Source organism: Dama dama, chromosome 20, assembly GCF_033118175.1.
Source record: "Dama dama isolate Ldn47 chromosome 20, ASM3311817v1, whole genome shotgun sequence".
Classification (NCBI taxonomy): domain Eukaryota; kingdom Metazoa; phylum Chordata; class Mammalia; order Artiodactyla; family Cervidae; genus Dama; species Dama dama.
The window spans coordinates 11017507-11036581 of NC_083700.1; the positions used below are offsets into that span (position 1 = coordinate 11017507).

General features: G+C 40.7%; 1 protein-coding gene across 1 annotated transcript in view; it reads left to right on the plus strand.

The window, feature by feature from the left end:
* COPA (COPI coat complex subunit alpha) overlaps positions 1 to 19075 on the plus strand; it is a 42747-nt gene that overhangs the window by 16592 nt on the left and 7080 nt on the right. The window contains exons 10-23 of the mRNA XM_061120391.1: positions 32 to 114; positions 5936 to 6086; positions 7024 to 7090; positions 8033 to 8108; positions 10082 to 10164; positions 11242 to 11381; positions 12103 to 12188; positions 12304 to 12442; positions 15728 to 15890; positions 15992 to 16138; positions 16872 to 17061; positions 17184 to 17279; positions 18435 to 18523; positions 18687 to 18810. Of these exons, the coding sequence (XP_060976374.1) occupies positions 32 to 114; positions 5936 to 6086; positions 7024 to 7090; positions 8033 to 8108; positions 10082 to 10164; positions 11242 to 11381; positions 12103 to 12188; positions 12304 to 12442; positions 15728 to 15890; positions 15992 to 16138; positions 16872 to 17061; positions 17184 to 17279; positions 18435 to 18523; positions 18687 to 18810 (1634 nt within the window). The remainder of the gene's footprint in view (positions 1 to 31; positions 115 to 5935; positions 6087 to 7023; positions 7091 to 8032; positions 8109 to 10081; positions 10165 to 11241; positions 11382 to 12102; positions 12189 to 12303; positions 12443 to 15727; positions 15891 to 15991; positions 16139 to 16871; positions 17062 to 17183; positions 17280 to 18434; positions 18524 to 18686; positions 18811 to 19075) is intronic.

The window sequence follows — 19075 nt, forward strand, 5'->3', positions numbered from 1 at the left end:
ATTTTTCTTTATATACCTTTTGCTTTCCTAGGACTGGAGTTCAGACATTCCGCAGGGACCATGATCGTTTCTGGGTCTTAGCTGCCCACCCTAACCTTAACCTCTTTGCAGCAGGTAAGGGCCATTTCTTCTCTTTTTCCCTTTGGTTCAGTTTTTAAGACTTGAGAGTGATTCTCTATTAATTTTGTCTCCAATAAGTGTATAGTAGGATGACAAGGAAAAGTAAAAGTCTAAGAGCCATGTAGTTGAAGCTTTTCTCCTTTTCCGCCCTAAATGTTCTTGGCACAGTTTTCTTTCAGTGTTCTTTTTCCTCCAAAATTCGTTTGATAATGAAGCCCATTCTCTTTCTTTTTGGGGGGTGGGGCACAACATGTGGCTTGTGGGATCTTAGTTTCCTGACCAGGGATTGAACCTGGGCTCTTAGCAGTAAAAGCACTGGGTCCTAACCACTGGATTGCCAGGGAATTCTTCTAAAGCCCATTCTCTTTGATTAGTTCCTTAGTTCCTTTTTGATTAGGAGACTTAGAGGTTCTCAGACTGAGGAGCTAGAAGCTGAGTGTTATTCATTCATTTAGCAGATGCATACTGAGTGTCAGCCCTAGTCTGGGTGCTGATATTCTGCTGCTGCTAAGTCACTTCAGTCGTGTCTGACTCTGTGCGACCCCACCAGGCTCCCCTGTCCCTGGGATTCTCCAGGCAAGAATACTGGAGTGGGTTGCCATTTCCTTCTCCAATGCATGAAAGTGAAAAGTGAAAGTGAAGTCGCTCAGCCCTGTCTGACTCTTAGCGGCCCCATGGACCGCAGCCTACCACTCTCCTTCGTTCATGGGATTTTCCAGGCAAGAGTACTGGAGTGGGGTGCCATTGCCTTCTCTGGCTGGTAGTCTAGCAGTGTATAAAACAGTGTCCCTTACTTTATAGAACTTTCTGAGTTATAATGATTTAATGTATTGTTGTATTTGGTTTGTTAATATTTTGTTAAGGATTTTTGCATCTGTGCTCATCAGGGATATTGGCCTGTTTTTGGCTTCTTATGGTCTTTGTCAGCTTTTAGTATCAAGGCAATGTTTTACTCATTAACTGAGTTTGGAAGTGTTCTTTCCGCTTCAGTCTTTGGAATAATTTGAGAAGAATAGGTATTAACTCTCAATGTTGGTAGAATTTACCTGTGAAACTATCTGGACCTGGACTTTTGTTTTTGGGGAGTTTGTGGATTACTGATTCAATTTTGTTAGTGGTATTTGGTCTATTCAGGTTTTCTGTTTTCTACATGACTCAGTCTTGGAAGATTGTATGTTTCTAGGAATTTGTCCCTTTTTTTCTGGCTTGTCTTATTTGTTGGCATATCATTGTGGTATTCTCTTACAATCCTTTGTATTTCTCTGGTATGAGTTGTAATTTTTCCTCTTTCGTTTTTAATTTTATTTGGGCTTTCTTTTTTTGTGATGATTCTGGCTAAGAGTTTGTAGATTTTATCTTTCAGAGAGCCAATTCTTAATTTTTTTTCTTCCTTTTTTTGGTCTCTATTTCATTTACTTCTGCTCTAATCTTTATCATTTCTTCTTCATACTCACTGACCTTTGCTCATTCTTCATTTTCTGGGGTTTTTTTAATACACTTAGACTGCTTGAGATTTTTCTTGTTTCTTGGGAATAGACCTGTTTTACTGTGAACTTCCCCTTAGAGCTGCTTTTGCTGTGTCCTTATAGATTTTATTTCCATTTTCATTTTTTTCCAGGTATTTCTTTCTTCTTTGTTATTTTTGTTGACCCATTTGTTGTTTGTAGCTTATAGTTTGGAGAAGGCAGTGGCAACCCACTCCAGTACTCTTGCTGGAAAATCCCGTGGACGGAGGAGCCTGGTAGGCAGTAGTTAGTCCATGGGATCGCGAAGAGTCGGGCATGACTAAGCAACTTGACTTTCACTTCTCACTTTCATGCATTGGAGAAGGAAATGGCAACCCACTCCAGTGTTCTTGCCTGGAGAATCCCAGGGACGGCAGAGCCTGGTGGGCTGCCGGCTATGGGGTCTCACAGAGTCGGACATGACTGAAGTGACTCAGCAGCAGCAGCTTATAGTTTAGTCTTTATGTATTTGTGTTTTATCTAGATTTCTTCTTGTAGTTGATTTCTAGATTCATACTTCTGTGGTTGAATAAGTCACTTGAAATTATTTCATTCTTAAATGTATTGAGCCTTGTTTTGTGGCCTAGCTTGTGATCTGTCCCGGAGGATGTTCAGTGTGCTCTTGAAAAAAATGTTCAGTTCAGTTGCTCAGTCATGTCCGACTCTTTACAACCCCATGGACTGCAGCATGTCAGGCTTCCCTGTCCATCACCAACTCCTGGATGGAAAAGAATGTATTTCTGTTGCTTTTGGATGGAATGTTCTGTATTAATTCTCTCTGGTCTAATGTGTCATTTAAGATCAGTGTTTCCCTATTGATTTTCTGTCTGTATGACCTGTTCATTGGTGTTGGTAGAATATAATGTCCTCTACTATTACTGTGTTGTCAGTTTCTCCCTTTATTTCTGTTAATGTTTGCTTTATATATTTAGGTTTTCCTGTGTTGTGTGCTTAAATGTTTGCAAATATTATATCCTCTTGTTGGATTGACCCCTTTATCATTATGTAATGCCCTTTGTCTTTTGATATGATCTGTGTTTTGAAATCTATTTTGTCTAATATGAGAAATGTCCCAATTTTCTTTTCTTTTACATTTGCATGAAGTATCTTTTTCCATTCCTTCACTTTCAGTCTGTGTGTCTTTAAATCTGAAGTGAGTCTCTTGTAGGCAGCATATAGACAGATCTCATTTTTTTTAATCCATTCAGCCACCCTAAGTCTTCTGGTTGACACATTTAGTCCATTATTGATACATATGTGCTTATTGGAGGAGGGCATAGCAGTCCACTCCAGTATTCTTGCCTGGAGAATGTCATGGACAGAGGAGGCGACTAGAGGGCTATAGGCTGTAGGATCGCAGAGAGTCAGACAGGACTGAAGCAGCTTAGCACGGCACAGCATGACTTGTGCTTGTTGACATTAACTTTTTTCTGGTTGTTTTTGTAGTTCTTTGTTTCTGTCTTGCTCTCTTGGTTTCTTCCCTTGCAGTTTGATGGACTCCTTTAGTGTTAGTACGTGTGGATTTCTTTCTCTTTATTTTTTGTCTGTCCATTGTTTGTTGTTACTGTAAGGTTCATATATATTGAACTGTATATATATATGTCTATTTTAAGCTGATAGTCACTTAAGTTCAAAGAGATTCTAAAAGCACTCCATTTTTAACACACACCTCATTTGTTTTTGATATCATATTTTTATTTTGTGTATTCCTTAACTTTTTTTTTAATTTTTATTTATTTATTGCTGTGTTGGGACTTAGTTGCAGCACATAGGATCTTTCATTGCAGTGTGCAGGCTTCTCTCTACTTGTGATATTCAGGTTCATTAGTTGTGGCTTGGGGGCTTAGATCTCACACCCTGCATGTGGCATCTTAGCTCCCCGACCAGGGATTGAACCCACATCCCCTGCAGTGGAAGGCAGATTCTTAACCACTGGACCACACAGGGAAGTCCCTCCCTTAACTGTTTATTATAGTTGATTGTGCTACCTGACCCTTTAACAGTATGGAAGTTAGGGGCACTGACCGTCTATGCAATCTAAAACCTGTGTATAAGTTTACAGTTGAATCTCTGGATGTGTGGTTCCATATTGGAAGGTTCAACCAACCATGGATTATGTAGTATTATCATACACATTTAGTGAAAGAGAACTGCATATAAGTGAGCCAGTGCAGTTAAAACCCATATTGTTTAAGGGTCAGCTGTTCTCCCTGACTTTAACCTTCTTTTTAAGTGGTTGATCCACTGCTTTTACTATGTATTTGCTTTTACCAGTGAGATTTTTTCCTTTCATGTATTTTCTTACTTCTAGTTGTGGCCTTTTCTGCTTAAAGGAGACGTTAACATTTCTTGTAAGGCTGCTTTTGTTGTGATGAATTCTGCTAAGGTTTTGCCTGTCTGAGAAACTCTCCAATTCTGAATGATAGCTTTACTGGATAAGTAATAAGTCTTTTCCTTTCATCACTTTAAATGTATCGTGCCATTCCTTTCTGGCCTATAAAATCAGCTGATAGTCTTACAGGATTTTTCTTGTATGTGATTGTTTTTCTCTTGCAGCCTTTGAGATTCTCTTCTTTATCTTTAACTCTTGCCATTTTAATTAAAATATGTCATGGTGAAGCTATCTTTGGGAATCTCATTTGGGAATCTCTGTGCTTCCTGGCCCTTGATATCTATTTCCGCAGGTTTGGGAAGTTTTCAGTCATTATTATTCAAATAAATTTTCTGTTCCTTTCTCTCCTTTGGGAATACTATAATGCAGAAGTTAGTATGTTTGATGTTGTCCCAGAAGTCCCTTAAGTCGCCTCACTTAAAAAAATTTTTTTTTGCTGTTCCTATTGGTTGATTTCCACTATTCTGTCTTACAGATCGCATATCTGTTCTTCTATTTCATCTAATTTGTTGATTCCCTCTAGTGTAATTTTTCAGTTATTGTATTCTTCACTTTTGATTGGTTTTCTTATATTTTCTAAGTCTTTGTTGAAGTTATCACTGAGTTCTTCCATTCTTCTCTCAAGTTTGGTGGGCATTATTATGATTGCTTCTTTGAGCTCTTTATCAGGTAAATTACTTACCTCTTTCATTAGGGTTTTTTTCTGGGGTTTGTTTTGTTTGAAACATCTTGTCTCTTCATTTTGAATGTCTTCTGGCATTTGTTTCTGTGGATTTAAGCAAAACAGCTACCTCTCCAGGTCTTCAAAGAGTGGCCTTGTGTGAGAGCATCTCCGGTGCAGACTGCACCTGGCAGCTTTGACAGGCTGGCTGGAGCTGGAGCGCACATGGGCAGGCGTAGTCCCTGGGGGGTGTGGGCCAGTGGCCGTCTTGGTGGGCTGGCTGGGGCTGGAAATGGGCCTGGGGCAGTCCCTGGGGAGTGCTGTCCCTGAGGCCGTGGAACTTTTATTTGTAGTGAAGGGAAATAGACCCATAAAACAGTGAATATGTGAAACATTGTATTGTGAAAACTGCTTTAAAGGAGAGTTAAGCAAAAGTAGGTGGGATAGAGAGGGGAGAGTGTGGGACTGCTGCTTCAGAGAAGTGAAGAGGGATGACAAATGCGCTGACAATAGGAGCAGCAACTACAAAGACCATGATGTGAGAGATATTTAACGTGTCAAGGAACATCAGAGTGGCTAGTGATGGGTGAGGTGATAGAAGGTAAGACCAAAGCAGGAGGGACTCTGCCTTGTAGGCCATTAGAACTTAAGATTTTATCCTGAATGAATGGAAAGCCATTGGAAGGTATTGGGTAGGGAAGTGACACGATCTGGTTTATGTGTGGAGTGCACACTTGGAGGACAAAGATTGAAAGTTTTTCTGAAGGATGGATAATGCTAGTAGAGAAAAAGTGAAACGTTTTTAAAAAACAGAATCAGGAAGTCTTTTTAAACCAATATCCATTTGTTCAGCACATACCTTTTATATTCATTACATGATAGTGACTGGGGAATGATGGAAATTATTGTAGTTTATGCTTTCAGGGAGCTCAATGTATAGTGGGGGTGATACACCTAAACAATTATAGTGCAAGATAAGTGCTATGATGGAGGTTTGTACAGAGCTGTTAGGAGAACACAAAGGAGGATTTGTCTAATGTGCTAGTATGATAGAGTGAGTATTGGGAAAGGATTTACAGGTGTTCACTTGAATAAAGATTCAAAGAATTGTGGGAATTCAGACAAATAAAGATTGCATTTAAATGTCTTAACTTTGTTTGTAATATACATACACAGTCATTATCTTCATGTATCTGCTGTTTCCAGTTTTATTTCTTACCTGCAGCTAATTCTTTCCTCCCTTTCCCTGTGGTCCAGGCCATGATGGTGGCATGATTGTATTTAAACTGGAACGAGAACGGCCAGCCTATGCTGTTCATGGCAATATGCTCCATTATGTCAAGGACCGATTCTTACGTCAGTTGGATTTCAACAGCTCCAAAGATGTAGCCGTGATGCAGTTGCGGAGGTAAATTAGACTTATTTCTTCCCTCCAAATTGTCTCATCTGTTACCATGATACAGTACCTACAAACTGGACTCTTGTTCTTTTAACAACATTTTGGATCTCATCTCCCGTCACAGATAGATTCCCCAGGAGCACGTTGGGCAAGGTCACGAGATGAATGGGAGCGCCCCTGTTAAGAATGTTAGAGATCCTGAGGAAAGGAAATCATACAGCCAGTTTGGCAGGTGTCTTGAAAACTGGAGAAAGTTTCCGAGTTTCCTGGTTGAGAATAGCCCAGCTTGTTGATAGACCTGTTTGCCTTTATTTGGCATTTCTTTTCTATAACTCTCTCTTTGCTGTTTGGCAAAATGCACACAACCCTAAACCAGAATATGTGTCTCTAAAAACTCTTAACTCTGAAGATAGGATAACCTCTCGGGTGCCTGGGAAAAGGAGCTGTCCTCTTGGAAAGTCAGCTGTGTTAGCATGCTGAAGCATTCGTCGTCGCAAGCCTTGGCATGGGGGTTTGACAGCCGCCCTCCAGCATTGCTGCAATAAAAAGACGGGCTTATGTCAGTATTCCAAGGGGCAGGAGAAACTAGCCTGAAGCAATCACGTCATGTACTGTGTGGTGTCCACTGCAGTCATGTGCAGGAATCTGTACCCAGGAAGAGCCAATCCCACTCACTGCAGTGAGTGCTCACCATATCTTCTGCTGAATAAGTAGACTTGTACTAGGTGAGCTTTCTAAAAACGCTTCACTCAAAGCTGAAATAGGGGAGTCCCTAAGTCTTGAAGGAAGAAATAGATGCATTATTCATTAATTTTTTATTCTTGATTATAAAAGTGACAGGTATATGTGTAAAGATTAGATAAGAAGGAAGTCCAGGAGTAATTCCTTTTTTCCTGTTTTCATTATCTTTCCTAAATTTCTCTTCTCTTGGTATACATATCTCTAGTGGTTCCAAGTTTCCAGTGTTCAGTATGTCGTACAATCCAGCAGAAAATGCAGTCCTACTGTGTACAGTAAGTAAGCCTCCTAGCATTTCCTCATTTCCCATAGGTCTATTTCTCATGCCCTTAGAGGATCTCTGATGGCTTCTTAGAATCTATTTAATGGTCATTTTGAGATAGCTGAAATAGTAAACAAGGCTCAAACCAGGTAGATTTCGGTTCTCATGTTCAGGGTTTGTGTACTAAAGTCTGTCATAAGGTTGACAACTTCTAAACTTAATGGAGCATCAAGTCAAATCACCCAAATCACTAAAAGTAATTTGAAAGAGTGTTTGGGACTGTATCCTATGCAAAGGAGATGCTTATCTTGATCTCTCTATTTGGGTGAAAATAGTAGAGCTGATTTTGAGAGGCATTCCTTTCATTATTGTTATCTTGGGGCCTCATTTCTTGCCATACAATTTTTTAAAAAAAGAAACAACATTCTAATTTTAGTGCCCTGGTTGCCAAATCAGAAGAATGAAAACTTATTTTTCCCAATAGGACTTCTAGTTTCTGATCCCAGTCCTTTTTCAATATCTAACTGTCCCATATTTTCCTCCTGGCAATTTTCTTTAATGTCTTTTTTTTTTTTCCTTCAGACTCTTAAGTTGATGAGTTTACTCAGGTGGGGCATTGGAATATTGGTCTCTTAATCTGTTAATTTGTGGAATAGAGAGCAGTCCTTGCTTTCATTCAGAAACTATCTATGTCTTTGGAAGATGAAAGGAAAAGTTACAAAGAGTCGGACATGACTTAGCAACAACAGCAAGAAAACTTACGTGAATGCTGAATTCTCTGGCAATGAGTCCTATAATTTTTAGCTGTAGAAGCGTCCAAATGTCCTCTGAGTGAAGGGTGTGAAGAGTATAGTTTCAGATTGCTATCTGTGTAATGATACTGTTTTCTATGTCAGAGTAAACTGGTATCTTGGGGACTCCTACTAACAATTTAATTTCTCCCATTCCTCTACAGAGAGCCAGCAATTTAGAAAACAGTACCTATGACTTGTATACCATCCCCAAGGATGCCGACTCCCAGAATCCTGATGGTAGGCATTCTCTTTGTGTACCCAGCTCTGCTCCTAGCTCTCCTCACCCAAATCATCTCTTCTCTTCAAGTTTTTCATTCCATCCCCAGGCCATGGCCACATCACTCATATCTGTTGGCAGGTGCTGCTGCCAATTGCATCAGAGGCGACCATGGTGTGAAATATTCATGTTCCTCCTCCATTTTATTACTCCAGCTAGATATATATATTTTATAATTTGGTTATTAGACACTCTCCATTTTCTCTTTCAGCACAGCATGTTATCCTAGTTTATTGTCAGCTGATATGACTTTCACCCTGGTAGTTTCATTTATTTAAAAATGTGGTTCCAATCTTGCAATGTCTCATCCTGGGACTAGGGATTTATGCTCTCCCATCCATATCCAGATCCGATTTGCTTCCTTTTGCGTGTCAAAACGATGAGGCTGTTAACAGCCCCACACCCCACCAGGGATCCCAGGATCCAGCTGAGACCCTGCCTACATCTTCCATCACCACCATCCCTTGTTAATGTCCTTACCATTAGCACTTGCTGACAAAACATTCTCAGAATAGATTCGAGTCTCGTTTATGCTTCCTTTAGTGTACTTCCTCCAGTTGATTTGTAGGTCAGAGGCTTGTGCCTCAGGTCCCTACTCTTAACAGCATACTTTCATTATATTTTAGACCCCATCAACAGAATCTGAGAGATATTTTGCTAGTTCTGCCCTATTGTGGGTGCTCCTGTGTCATTATTGCTGCTAATATGACCACTTCTGTAAGTGTGGTCATGGTGAGAAGAGAGAAAACCTATATGTCTTTGGTATCCATAAATCAAAAGTCTCCCTTATAAAGTAAACAGTTGAGCCATTTCTGACCAATTTTTTTAATTTGGTCCCTGCTTATCTATCCCCTTGCTTCCTTTCCCCATCTGTTTACAGTTAGTAGAGTCTAAAATATTTTTGCTTTCTCTTATAACCACTTGTATTTTCTCCTTTACATTTTATGAGGGAGATGATAATTATTAAAGGAATAAAGATACAGCCTGATGATAGGGGGCATAGAGGAAGAGAAAGAGCAAAAGCTTGAATAATGTGGTTCTCCAGCCCCTGGAAAATGGGACTGTTGGTTGTGATAACAATTAATTTTGTTAAAATTGCCTGAGATCTCTGGTTGTCAAGGGGTGGCCTGGCAAGGCTGGCCAGTGTGTATTGTCCAGTGTCCTGCTGATACTAATAGATAAGAGTATTTAGTGCATCCTTCTGTGTATCCCCTTTGAAGTTTCCCAGAGGGTGGAGTGCCTATTTAGAATTCCAATTTGTCAGTGAAATACCTGGAAACTGAGAAACATTTTGTAACTTTCTTCCTGGTATTAAGAATGATTGATTGACATTAATGGAGCAAAAACTTGGTGCAAAATTCTGCCTAGTGTAAAGTAATTAGCCTCCAACTAATAAAAATAAATGGAAAAAAAAAAATTCTGCCCAGCATAGAGCTGCCTGGATTTAGTTAGGAACTCTGTGCCCCACCCTGCTCTACTAGGAGGTCTGTATTTGCATGTTAAAGCAGCAGAGCAGCTGGGTCCTGGAGAGAGAGCTGTGTCTCTCCTCTAGCTTGCTGAGATAGGAGGTCCAAGATACTCACAGTCTGCTTGCTTTGTGCCACAGCTTGGCCAGAGAGGCCCTGCTCGTTAGCTTGATGGAGTGTGCTGTCTCCCAAGATGGGTGGTCCTTCTCTGCCAGTATGTGGTGTTGGCTCAAATCACTTGGCCTAGAGAAAAGAGGCTTGGCAGGGGTAGAGGTTGGAGTTTGGAGGGGACTGGTGGGGAAAAGTCCTTGACAATAGCCTCAGGTTATGGCTGAATTAGTTAGGAAGCAGCTGAACTGGCAAAGCCAACATGGCAGCCAGCAAGACTGGCAGCTTCATGGCACCTGCCTGTGTCACCTGCCAGTAGCTTACCACATGCTCCTGCCCTTTGGTTTTGTTCTTCTCAGCTCCTGAAGGGAAGCGGTCCTCAGGCCTGACAGCTGTTTGGGTTGCTCGAAATCGGTTTGCTGTCCTAGATCGGATGCATTCGGTGAGTTAAGACTAAAAAGGGAAGCTAATTTGGGGAGTGTGGTGGCAGTGACCTTTGTATTGCGAAATAAAGAGCATGATTTTTCTCTTATTCTCCCTTGGGCAGCTGTTTTCCTTGTGTATTGGCTTCTTTCTCCTTAAAAAAGCGAAAGTGTTAGTCCCTTAGCTGTGTCCCCACGAAGACAACAAAGTGTTAGTCCCCTTTGCCACCCCACGGACTGCAGCCTACCAGGCATCTCTGTCCATGGGATTCTCCAGGCAAGAAGAAGTAGGAGTAGGTAACCTTTCCCTTCTCCAGGGGATCTTCCCGACCCAGGGATTGAACCCAGGTCTTCTGTACTGCAGGCAGATTCTTTACTGTCTGAACCACCAGGGAAGTCCTCTTTCTCCTTAGTTCTACCCCATACCCCTTGGGGGAAAAAGGCCTTAAAACTGATTTGATTGGGTGGAGGATCACTGTGGCTCTGGGCTTCAGAACCAAACTAAACTCACTCTTGATAACACAGGAGCCAAAAAACACCAAATTTGAAATAGGTGAGCTGGGAAGTCCCTGGAGATGGACTTGGTGCTTTTACTGCCAGGGCCAGAGTTCAGTCCCTGGTCAGAGAACTAAGATCCCACAAGCCATGCAGCTTGGGCCTGTCCCCCCAGCCCCACCTCCTGCCTCAAATAGGTGAGCTGGGTAAGGAGTAGATCCTCTGCCTTATCCTACTACATCCATTGGTACTTAAAATGTAATGGATTCTAAAAAAGTTAAGCAAAACTCTGTTGAGAAAATATTTAACAAAACTTTAAGCCCCAGAAGTGCTGTGTTCTCTCTCTGGTTGATTAAGGAATTCAGATTTTAGTTAGACTTCTCAGAATATTTCAATTGAAGAAAAAATAAAAGCTATTAAGACCCTATCAAGAGTATCTTAGCTAGAGTGGTCTACATATAGTGGTGATTGACCTGCACAGCCAGAAAAAAAAACCAAAATACTTGGTTTATCAAAGCTGAGGAATAATTGCTAAGGGACATTGTCACCTGTCGTCATCTTACATGTATTCCTCTTAACCCCACCTTTTATACTCATTTCAGCTTCTGATCAAGAATCTGAAGAATGAGATCACCAAAAAGGTACAGGTGCCTAACTGCGATGAGATTTTTTATGCTGGCACAGGCAACCTCCTGCTTCGAGATGCAGAATCCATCACGCTCTTTGATGTACAGCAGAAGCGGTAACATGTCAGATGTCCCTAAGCAGACAGGTTTATTGTGGGGGCTAGTGGAAGTCCTTAGTGGGAGCTTTTTTCCCCAAGTGAGTTTGACTTGTGGCTTGGCCACTTCTTGTGCTATAATTCCAAGGCTCTTTCTCACCACTTTTTTCCTTCTGTGATCACCCTCCATCCTGTACACACACACACACAAGCGTTACAAGGGGTTTGTTAATTTGTTTTCAGAGCATTTATCTGAAGAAAGATTGCTCTTGGGACTTAGAATAATAGGATCACAGGAATGAATGGCATAGTTCCTATATTTAAAGGCGCTTATGGTGTGCAGTGGTGAAAATAGACATACACAAGTTCCTAATAACACGTGGGAGTGAGGGTCAGGGAATTGAGGAAGGTGGAAGTGTACAGTGTGAGCCAAAATATTTGTCACAGAACTGTGATACAAAAATGCTTATTTGGTATTATTTTAAGAAATTGGAGGGGGGATATTAGGGGAAGAACGGATACATGTGGCTGAGTCCCTTTGCTATTCACTTGAAACTGCCACAACATTGTTAATCAGCTATACCCTGGTACAAAATGTTTTTGGTGTTAAAAATTTAATTAAATGCTAAAAAAAAAAAAAAGAAATTAGGGTTTACATTAATTTGGAGGTGAAAAGGAGGTAAGTCATCACCTGGGACAAGGGAGTCAGGCCCACTCATGTTTGCCCTTCTCTCGATCCCAGGACTCTGGCATCTGTGAAGATTTCCAAGGTGAAATATGTTATCTGGTCAGCAGACATGTCCCATGTAGCACTACTGGCCAAACATGGTAAGTCTTCATTATATCCACCCTGATTTAGAGACCAGCCCCTCCCTCCCCATCCCTGCCAGCCTACTTCACTCACCCTGTCCAGCAGAGCACTCATGTCCTATGCCTCTTACAGCCATTGTGATCTGTAACCGCAAACTGGAGGCTCTGTGTAACATTCATGAGAACATTCGTGTCAAGAGTGGGGCCTGGGATGAGAGTGGGGTATTTATCTATACCACAAGCAACCACATCAAATATGCTGTCACCACTGGGTAAGTTAATTATCTGAAATACAGAATGGGAGAAAGTGGCTTCTTAAAATCACTATCCTGTCTCAAGAGACATACTGAAGTCCTCCTTGAACTGTCTTTATGGAAAAGCATTGTTTGGCATATATGTGCTGGAGGCATCAGAACATTCTTTTTTCAGCTCATTTAAAATTGTGTGAAATATGACACAAATATAGAAAATTATATAGATTATAATTATATGAAATAGCAAACAGTTATATAATGAACATCTGTGTAACTGCCACCCAAGTTAAGAAGTAGAAGATTTCCCTTTGCTGTGTGGTCCTTATTAATCACAACCCTGTCTCTTCACCACACAAAGAATGTTATTCTGACTTTTATGATAATTTCTTTCTTGCTTTTCTTTGCAATTTTATCACCATTATTTTATCATTAAAATAAAGATTTAATTTTGCCTGCTTTTGAACTTCATATTAATTAAATCATGCTGAATATATTATTTCATATTTTGCTTGTTTTGCTCAATATATTGTTTGTAAGATTCATCCATGTTATAGCTCTAATTTATGTATTTTCATTGTTGTATAATACTCTGTTATATGACTATAGCACAGTTGATCAGTTCTATGCTAGACCGATAGTTGGGTGGTTTCTAGGTTTTGGCTGTTAGAAACGATGTTCTTTTTTTTTTTTTCTGTGATCCGATAGATTAGGTTAGTACTTCTAATTCCCAAGGAGTTATGAAATGGTCAAAGAGACCGAAAAGTTTGACCGAGAAAGGAGAGTTCAGTCCACACGCTTTGCCCATTTCTGATCGGTTCCCGAAGGAGACACTGGTTGCCTCTTGGCGTTGGCAGATCAGTATAAACCCCCGACAGGTTTCTGCCATAAGCCTTATGAGGTCGCCGGGAACCACAGAGCAGGGCTCCTCACTTGCTTCGCGCAGGGCGTTTCATTCATTCACACAAACACACCGTAGAGTTAGTAAAGTACAGCAGAAAACGTGTTCGCTAGGAGAACAAAGAACTAGAGCTCCAAGCATCCTTACCTTGTCCTGAAGGATCCCGGACGAGCCCCCAAGATGAAAGGTTGTTGCTAAACGATAAGATGCGGGATTCTGGGCCTCCGGAGGAGACGAATTCAATCCGGGGCCAGAGACGAGGCTGGATCGCTCAGAGCTTTTGTGTAATAAAGATTTATTAAAGTATAAAGGACATAGAGAAAGCTTCCGACATAGGCATCAGAAGGGGGCAGAAAGAATACCCCGAAATGATGTTCTTTTAAACTTTCTTATATGTGCTCTGGTTCATACGCACATATGTTGCTCTAGGGTGTTTTCTCGAGCAGAATTGCTGGGTCATAGAACATGCTTATCTTCACATTTGCTCAATAATGTGAAAGAGTGGTTTTAGCAATTTGCATGCCCCTCCAGCATTGTATGAAAGTTTCCTTGCTTGTCACCCTGGCCAGCACTTGGCCTTTGTCAGACTCATTTTTGACTGGCAGATATGTGATGTATTTTGTAATTTTACGTTTCTATTATCTGATTCCCAAGGAGATTGGACAACTTTTTTTATTTAGCTATCCATCAGTATTTCCTTTTCTGTGAATTTTGTTCAAGGGTTTTATCCTTCATTTAAATAAGTTATCCTTATTCTTTTATTATAGGAATTCTTTATTTGAATATCGCTCCTTTGTGACGGCAATGTATTGCAAATACTAATATCACCTCCCATTCTGCTGCATATTTTTTGATTCTTTTGAGGTCCTTTAATGAACAGAAGTTCTTAATGTAGTTGAGTTTATGTATCTAATCGTTTATGGATATCAAGTTTTGTGTCCTATTTAAGAAATCTTTATTGACTCCAAGATCATAAGAACATTCTTTTACCTTTTCCTATGACAACTTTATAGTTTTGCCTTTTGCATCTAGGTCTATAATCTACCTGAAGTTGATTTTTGTATATGGCGTAAGGTGTAGGGGGCTCAGCTTTACTTTTTCATAAGGACACTCAGTTTTGTACCAACATCATGTATTGAAAAATACCAACTTTTCCCCATAGTTACGCAGAGCCATCTTTGTGATATATGAATCATGTTTACAGAAATGCAGAGATCTGTTTTCTTGTGGTCTTTTGTCTGTCTGTGATTGAATTCTGCACTGTCTTGAGTATTATAGTTTTGTAAGTCTTTACATCTGATAAAAGAAAGTGAAAGTGTTAGTCTCTCAATTGTGTCTGACTGTTTGCGACTCTGGGGGCTATAGCCCCCAGGCTTCTCTGTTCATGGAATTCTCCAGGCAAGAATATTGGAGTGGGTTGCCATAGTAGGTCCACAAATCTTTTCCACTTTTAGTTGTTAGGCTATTTTCAAATAATTTGAACTTCTCTATTGTATTTTTGTTTTCTATTTCTTAATTTCTACTATTGGCTTTATTTTTTTCCAAGTATTTTCTTTGTTTTAACTTTTAAGAGAACAGTAAAATTTTTGAGGTGGATACTTACTAATTTTTAGTCTTTTCCCTAATATTAAACATATAGAACTCATTAATTTTTGAGTATTCTTCTAATGTGTGTGTACTTAACACTATAAATTATACTTCAAGTATTGTGTTAGCTATAGTCATAAGTTTTCATTTGTAAACTTTTAATTTTCATTTAGTTTAAAACATTACATGCTTTGCATCATTTCTTTGTATGTCAGAAGTCTTCACATGTACCTGTCTTCTACTTTCACTTACAGCTGATAAGGAAGGATTTAACTGTTCATAGTGGTCTAGTGGGGCTTCCCTGGTGACTCAGCGGTAAAAGAATCTGCCTGCAGTGCAGGAGATCCGGGTTCAATCCCTGGGTCTGGAAGATCCCCTGGAAGAGGGCATGTCAACCCAATCCAGTACTCTTCCCTGGAGAATCCCATGGACAGAGGAGTCTGACAGGCTACAGTCCCTAGCATCACAGAGTAGCAGCAGTGGTCTAGTGATTATATATCAGAACTTCGGATTTTTAACTTTCAGGTCTGGTTCTGATAATTCTGATAGCTGTGTCTCTTAGATCCTAGAGTATTAACTTATGAAGAGAAATCATCTGCCCCACCTTTTCCCACTTCACACAAGAGAATAAAATAAAAGTAAGTCTGGCATTTAGTTCTGCTCTTTTTTGACTTACTTTGCATCTATACCATTGTTCAAATGGCACTTGAGAAAGGGGTGATAAGAAGATAAAAGACTAGGTCCGAGACTTGTCTTACTTTATAGGCTGGATTACCCATGCATTTGTTGAAAATTGTGCTCTTTAACTCTTACTCTAGGGACTATGGGATCATCCGAACTCTGGATTTACCCATCTATGTCACGCGGGTGAAGGGCAACAATGTATACTGCCTGGACAGGGAGTGTCGTCCTCGCGTGCTCACCATTGATCCCACTGAGTTCAAGTTCAAACTGGCCCTGATCAACAGAAAGTATGATGAGGTATGAAATGAGGGAGCATATTAGGAGTATTGAGAGGGGCAGTGCTCCTTTTTTCCTGTAAATGATCTCTCTTTCCTGCCTACCCCACCCCAAATGTCTAGGTGCTACACATGGTGAGGAATGCCAAACTTGTAGGCCAGTCTATCATTGCTTATCTTCAGAAGAAGGGATATCCTGAAGTGGCACTGCATTTCGTCAAGGATGAAAAAACTCGCTTCAGTCTGGCACTGGAGTGTGGAAACATTGAGGTGAGAGAAGTGGGGTTATAAGCCCCATATTGCTTAGAGGAGGTGAAGGGGTTACGGAGGCCTTAGGAAGACATTATTCTGGACTTGCTTCTTCAGTCAGTGTAATGAATTTTAGAATTTTTTAAGTTGTTGAGCCATCTTCCTGTTGCTTATTTGCCCATTTTTGCTTCTGCCACAGCATTTCTCTTGTTGTTGTCATTCTGAGTTAGTCTGAATTCAATAACTTTTACAACGGAACCATGATAGCATAGAATTTGAAAAATCTCATTGTTTCCTTGACATTGATTTGCTGATTGGCTGCCTGGATGAAGGAACATTTACTAAATGTTGAGGCCAGAGTCTGTAAACATTATTTTTAAATGGGCAGAAATAGTTCTGAACTTCGTTCTTCCATTACTTCTTCTGAGGAGCCACATGGTTCTTTAGACCTGGCAGATAGGAAATATGATAGCTAAGCAAGAATTGACTGTATGGAGTCAGCAACTGCTAGGTGATTTTGTTGTAAATTTCTGAGGAGGAGGATAATGTGATGTAATACTTCCATCCATGGATCCTAAGGGATCCTATTTGTTGATTGACTTTTCAGTAGAATTACTGAAAGCAAAGCTAGGCGGAATGACGTATAAAAAGTTGCTTGGGAGATTTATTTAGAGATGGACATTTTGACTGCAGACCCTGGTTTTCAGTCATAATAACCTCCAACTTCTTAACTCTAATCCTGGGGATTCTTTAGATTGCTCTGGAAGCAGCCAAAGCACTGGATGACAAGAACTGCTGGGAAAAGCTGGGAGAGGTGGCCTTACTACAGGGGAACCACCAGATTGTGGAAATGTGTTATCAGCGCACCAAAAACTTTGACAAACTTTCCTTCTTGTACCTTATCACTGGCAACCTAGAGAAACTTCGCAAGATGATGAAGATTGGTGAGACCCCAGAAACTAAGGATGGGAAGAGGGATCCTTGTGGGGAGGAAGACGGCAAATAGAGGCAAGAGAGAACTTGAGAGAGAAGACCTAACTTAGTGCCTCTTATTGTCTTGGTGCAGCTGAGATCCGAAAGGACATGAGTGGCCATTATCAGAATGCCCTGTACTTGGGAGATGTGTCCGAGCGGGTGCGGATCCTGAAGAACTGTGGGCAGAGTAAGTGTCCAGCACTCACATGGGGTGGGGGGCAGCCTTAGGAAGTACTTTCTTTATGGCAAGTTATTCATGTATAGTGGTGAGGGGGTTTCCTTCACTGCACATTTTTCAGAAGAAACCGCATGCTCCTACCATGCTCAGAAGACTTGCTTCAAAGCCAGATGGAGGGACACCCAGAAAATATAGTTTGTCTAGACACTGGTAGGAAAATAGCTAATATCATGGGGAAAGGGGGTTTTAAAAGGTCCTGGAGCAGATACTATAGTAAATGTAGTTGGTTGATTGCCATTAGAGTTTTATTATTTACTTCAAGTCTGGGGGTTTTACTCATATATTAATTTATTTTATATTTAAGGGATATTTTTTGAGAACCCACTATATATACCAAGCATTACACTAGCACTTGAGATATGTTAGGGAATAAGAAAGGTGAAAGATGTGGTTTGGACCAAGGTGCTACCTGTGAACAGCTGACCAATGGTCAGATTTGGCATATATTTTAAAGGTTGAATCAACATAATTTGTTGATGGGGACTGATGTGGGATGTGAAAGAGAAAGGAATGAGTTCTCAAGGTTCTTGTTAACACTGATAGAACTTAAGGATAAGCAACTGCTTTAGTTATTTATTGCTGTATAGCTAGTTACCCAAAACAATAGTTACAACAATAAACACTGATTATCTCAGTTTGCAGCAGGACTTAGCTGAGTGCCTCTGCTTCACTGTCTTTCATTAGGCTGCAATCGAGGTGTTGGCCAAGACTGTAGACTTCTCAAGGCTCAAGTGGAGGAGGATCCACTCCCATGTTCACTGTGTGGCTGTGGGCAAGCCTTGGGTCCTCACTGGCTATTTGCTGAAGACGTCAGTTTTCTGCTATGTAGGCTTTTCCATAGGGCAGTTCACAGCATGGCAGCTGGTTTCCCTTAGAGCAGGTGGGGGCACCTCGGATGAAGCTGTATCTTTGTATCCTAATTTCAGAAATGACATCCCATCATTTCTCCCACGTGCTGTGCATTAGAAGTGAGTCATTAAGTCCAGCCCACACTTAAGGGAAGTGGATTATGCCAGGACTTGAATACCAGGAGGCTGACATCAGGACGCTGATGGGGGTACACTTGGAAATGTACCTTTACCACAAAGTCTGTTTTCTTCACAGAGTCACTGGCCTATCTCACAGCTGCTACCCACGGCTTAGACGAAGAAGCTGAGAGCCTGAAGGAGACATTTGACCCAGAGAAGGAGACAGTGAGTCTTTATGTAAAGTGTCTCTGATTACAGGATTAACTCTGATATCTTGGGACTATTTAAACCTACAAATGTCACTCCCACTGAGATTAAAGGAAGCGCCACAACCTCCCCTAAAATGTTCCTGAGAGCTGACTGCTTTTAACCTTCATCTGCCTTCCAGATCCCAGACATTGACCCTAATGCCAAGTTGCTTCAGCCACCTGCACCTATCATGCCATTGGATACCAACTGGCCCTTACTGACTGTGTCCAAAGGGTTCTTTGAGGGCTCCATTGCCAGCAAGGGTAAATGTCCACTTCGTCCGTAATGTTTTTGTTGTGTGCTTGTTTTGTGAGAAACTGTTCTAGAGAGTACCCTTAGCCATTCTGTCCTTTCCACCTGTTCTTTTTTCTGTGTGATGCCTCATGGAGCACTGAGTTATTGTACAGTCTTTTAAAAACTAAATAAAAGCATGCTGAGATCATGAAAATTCAGAAACTAGGAGGGAAAGAGGTCTCTTAGTTCATGCCTCTAACAACCACTGTTAACTTTTGGTGTATTTTCTTAGGT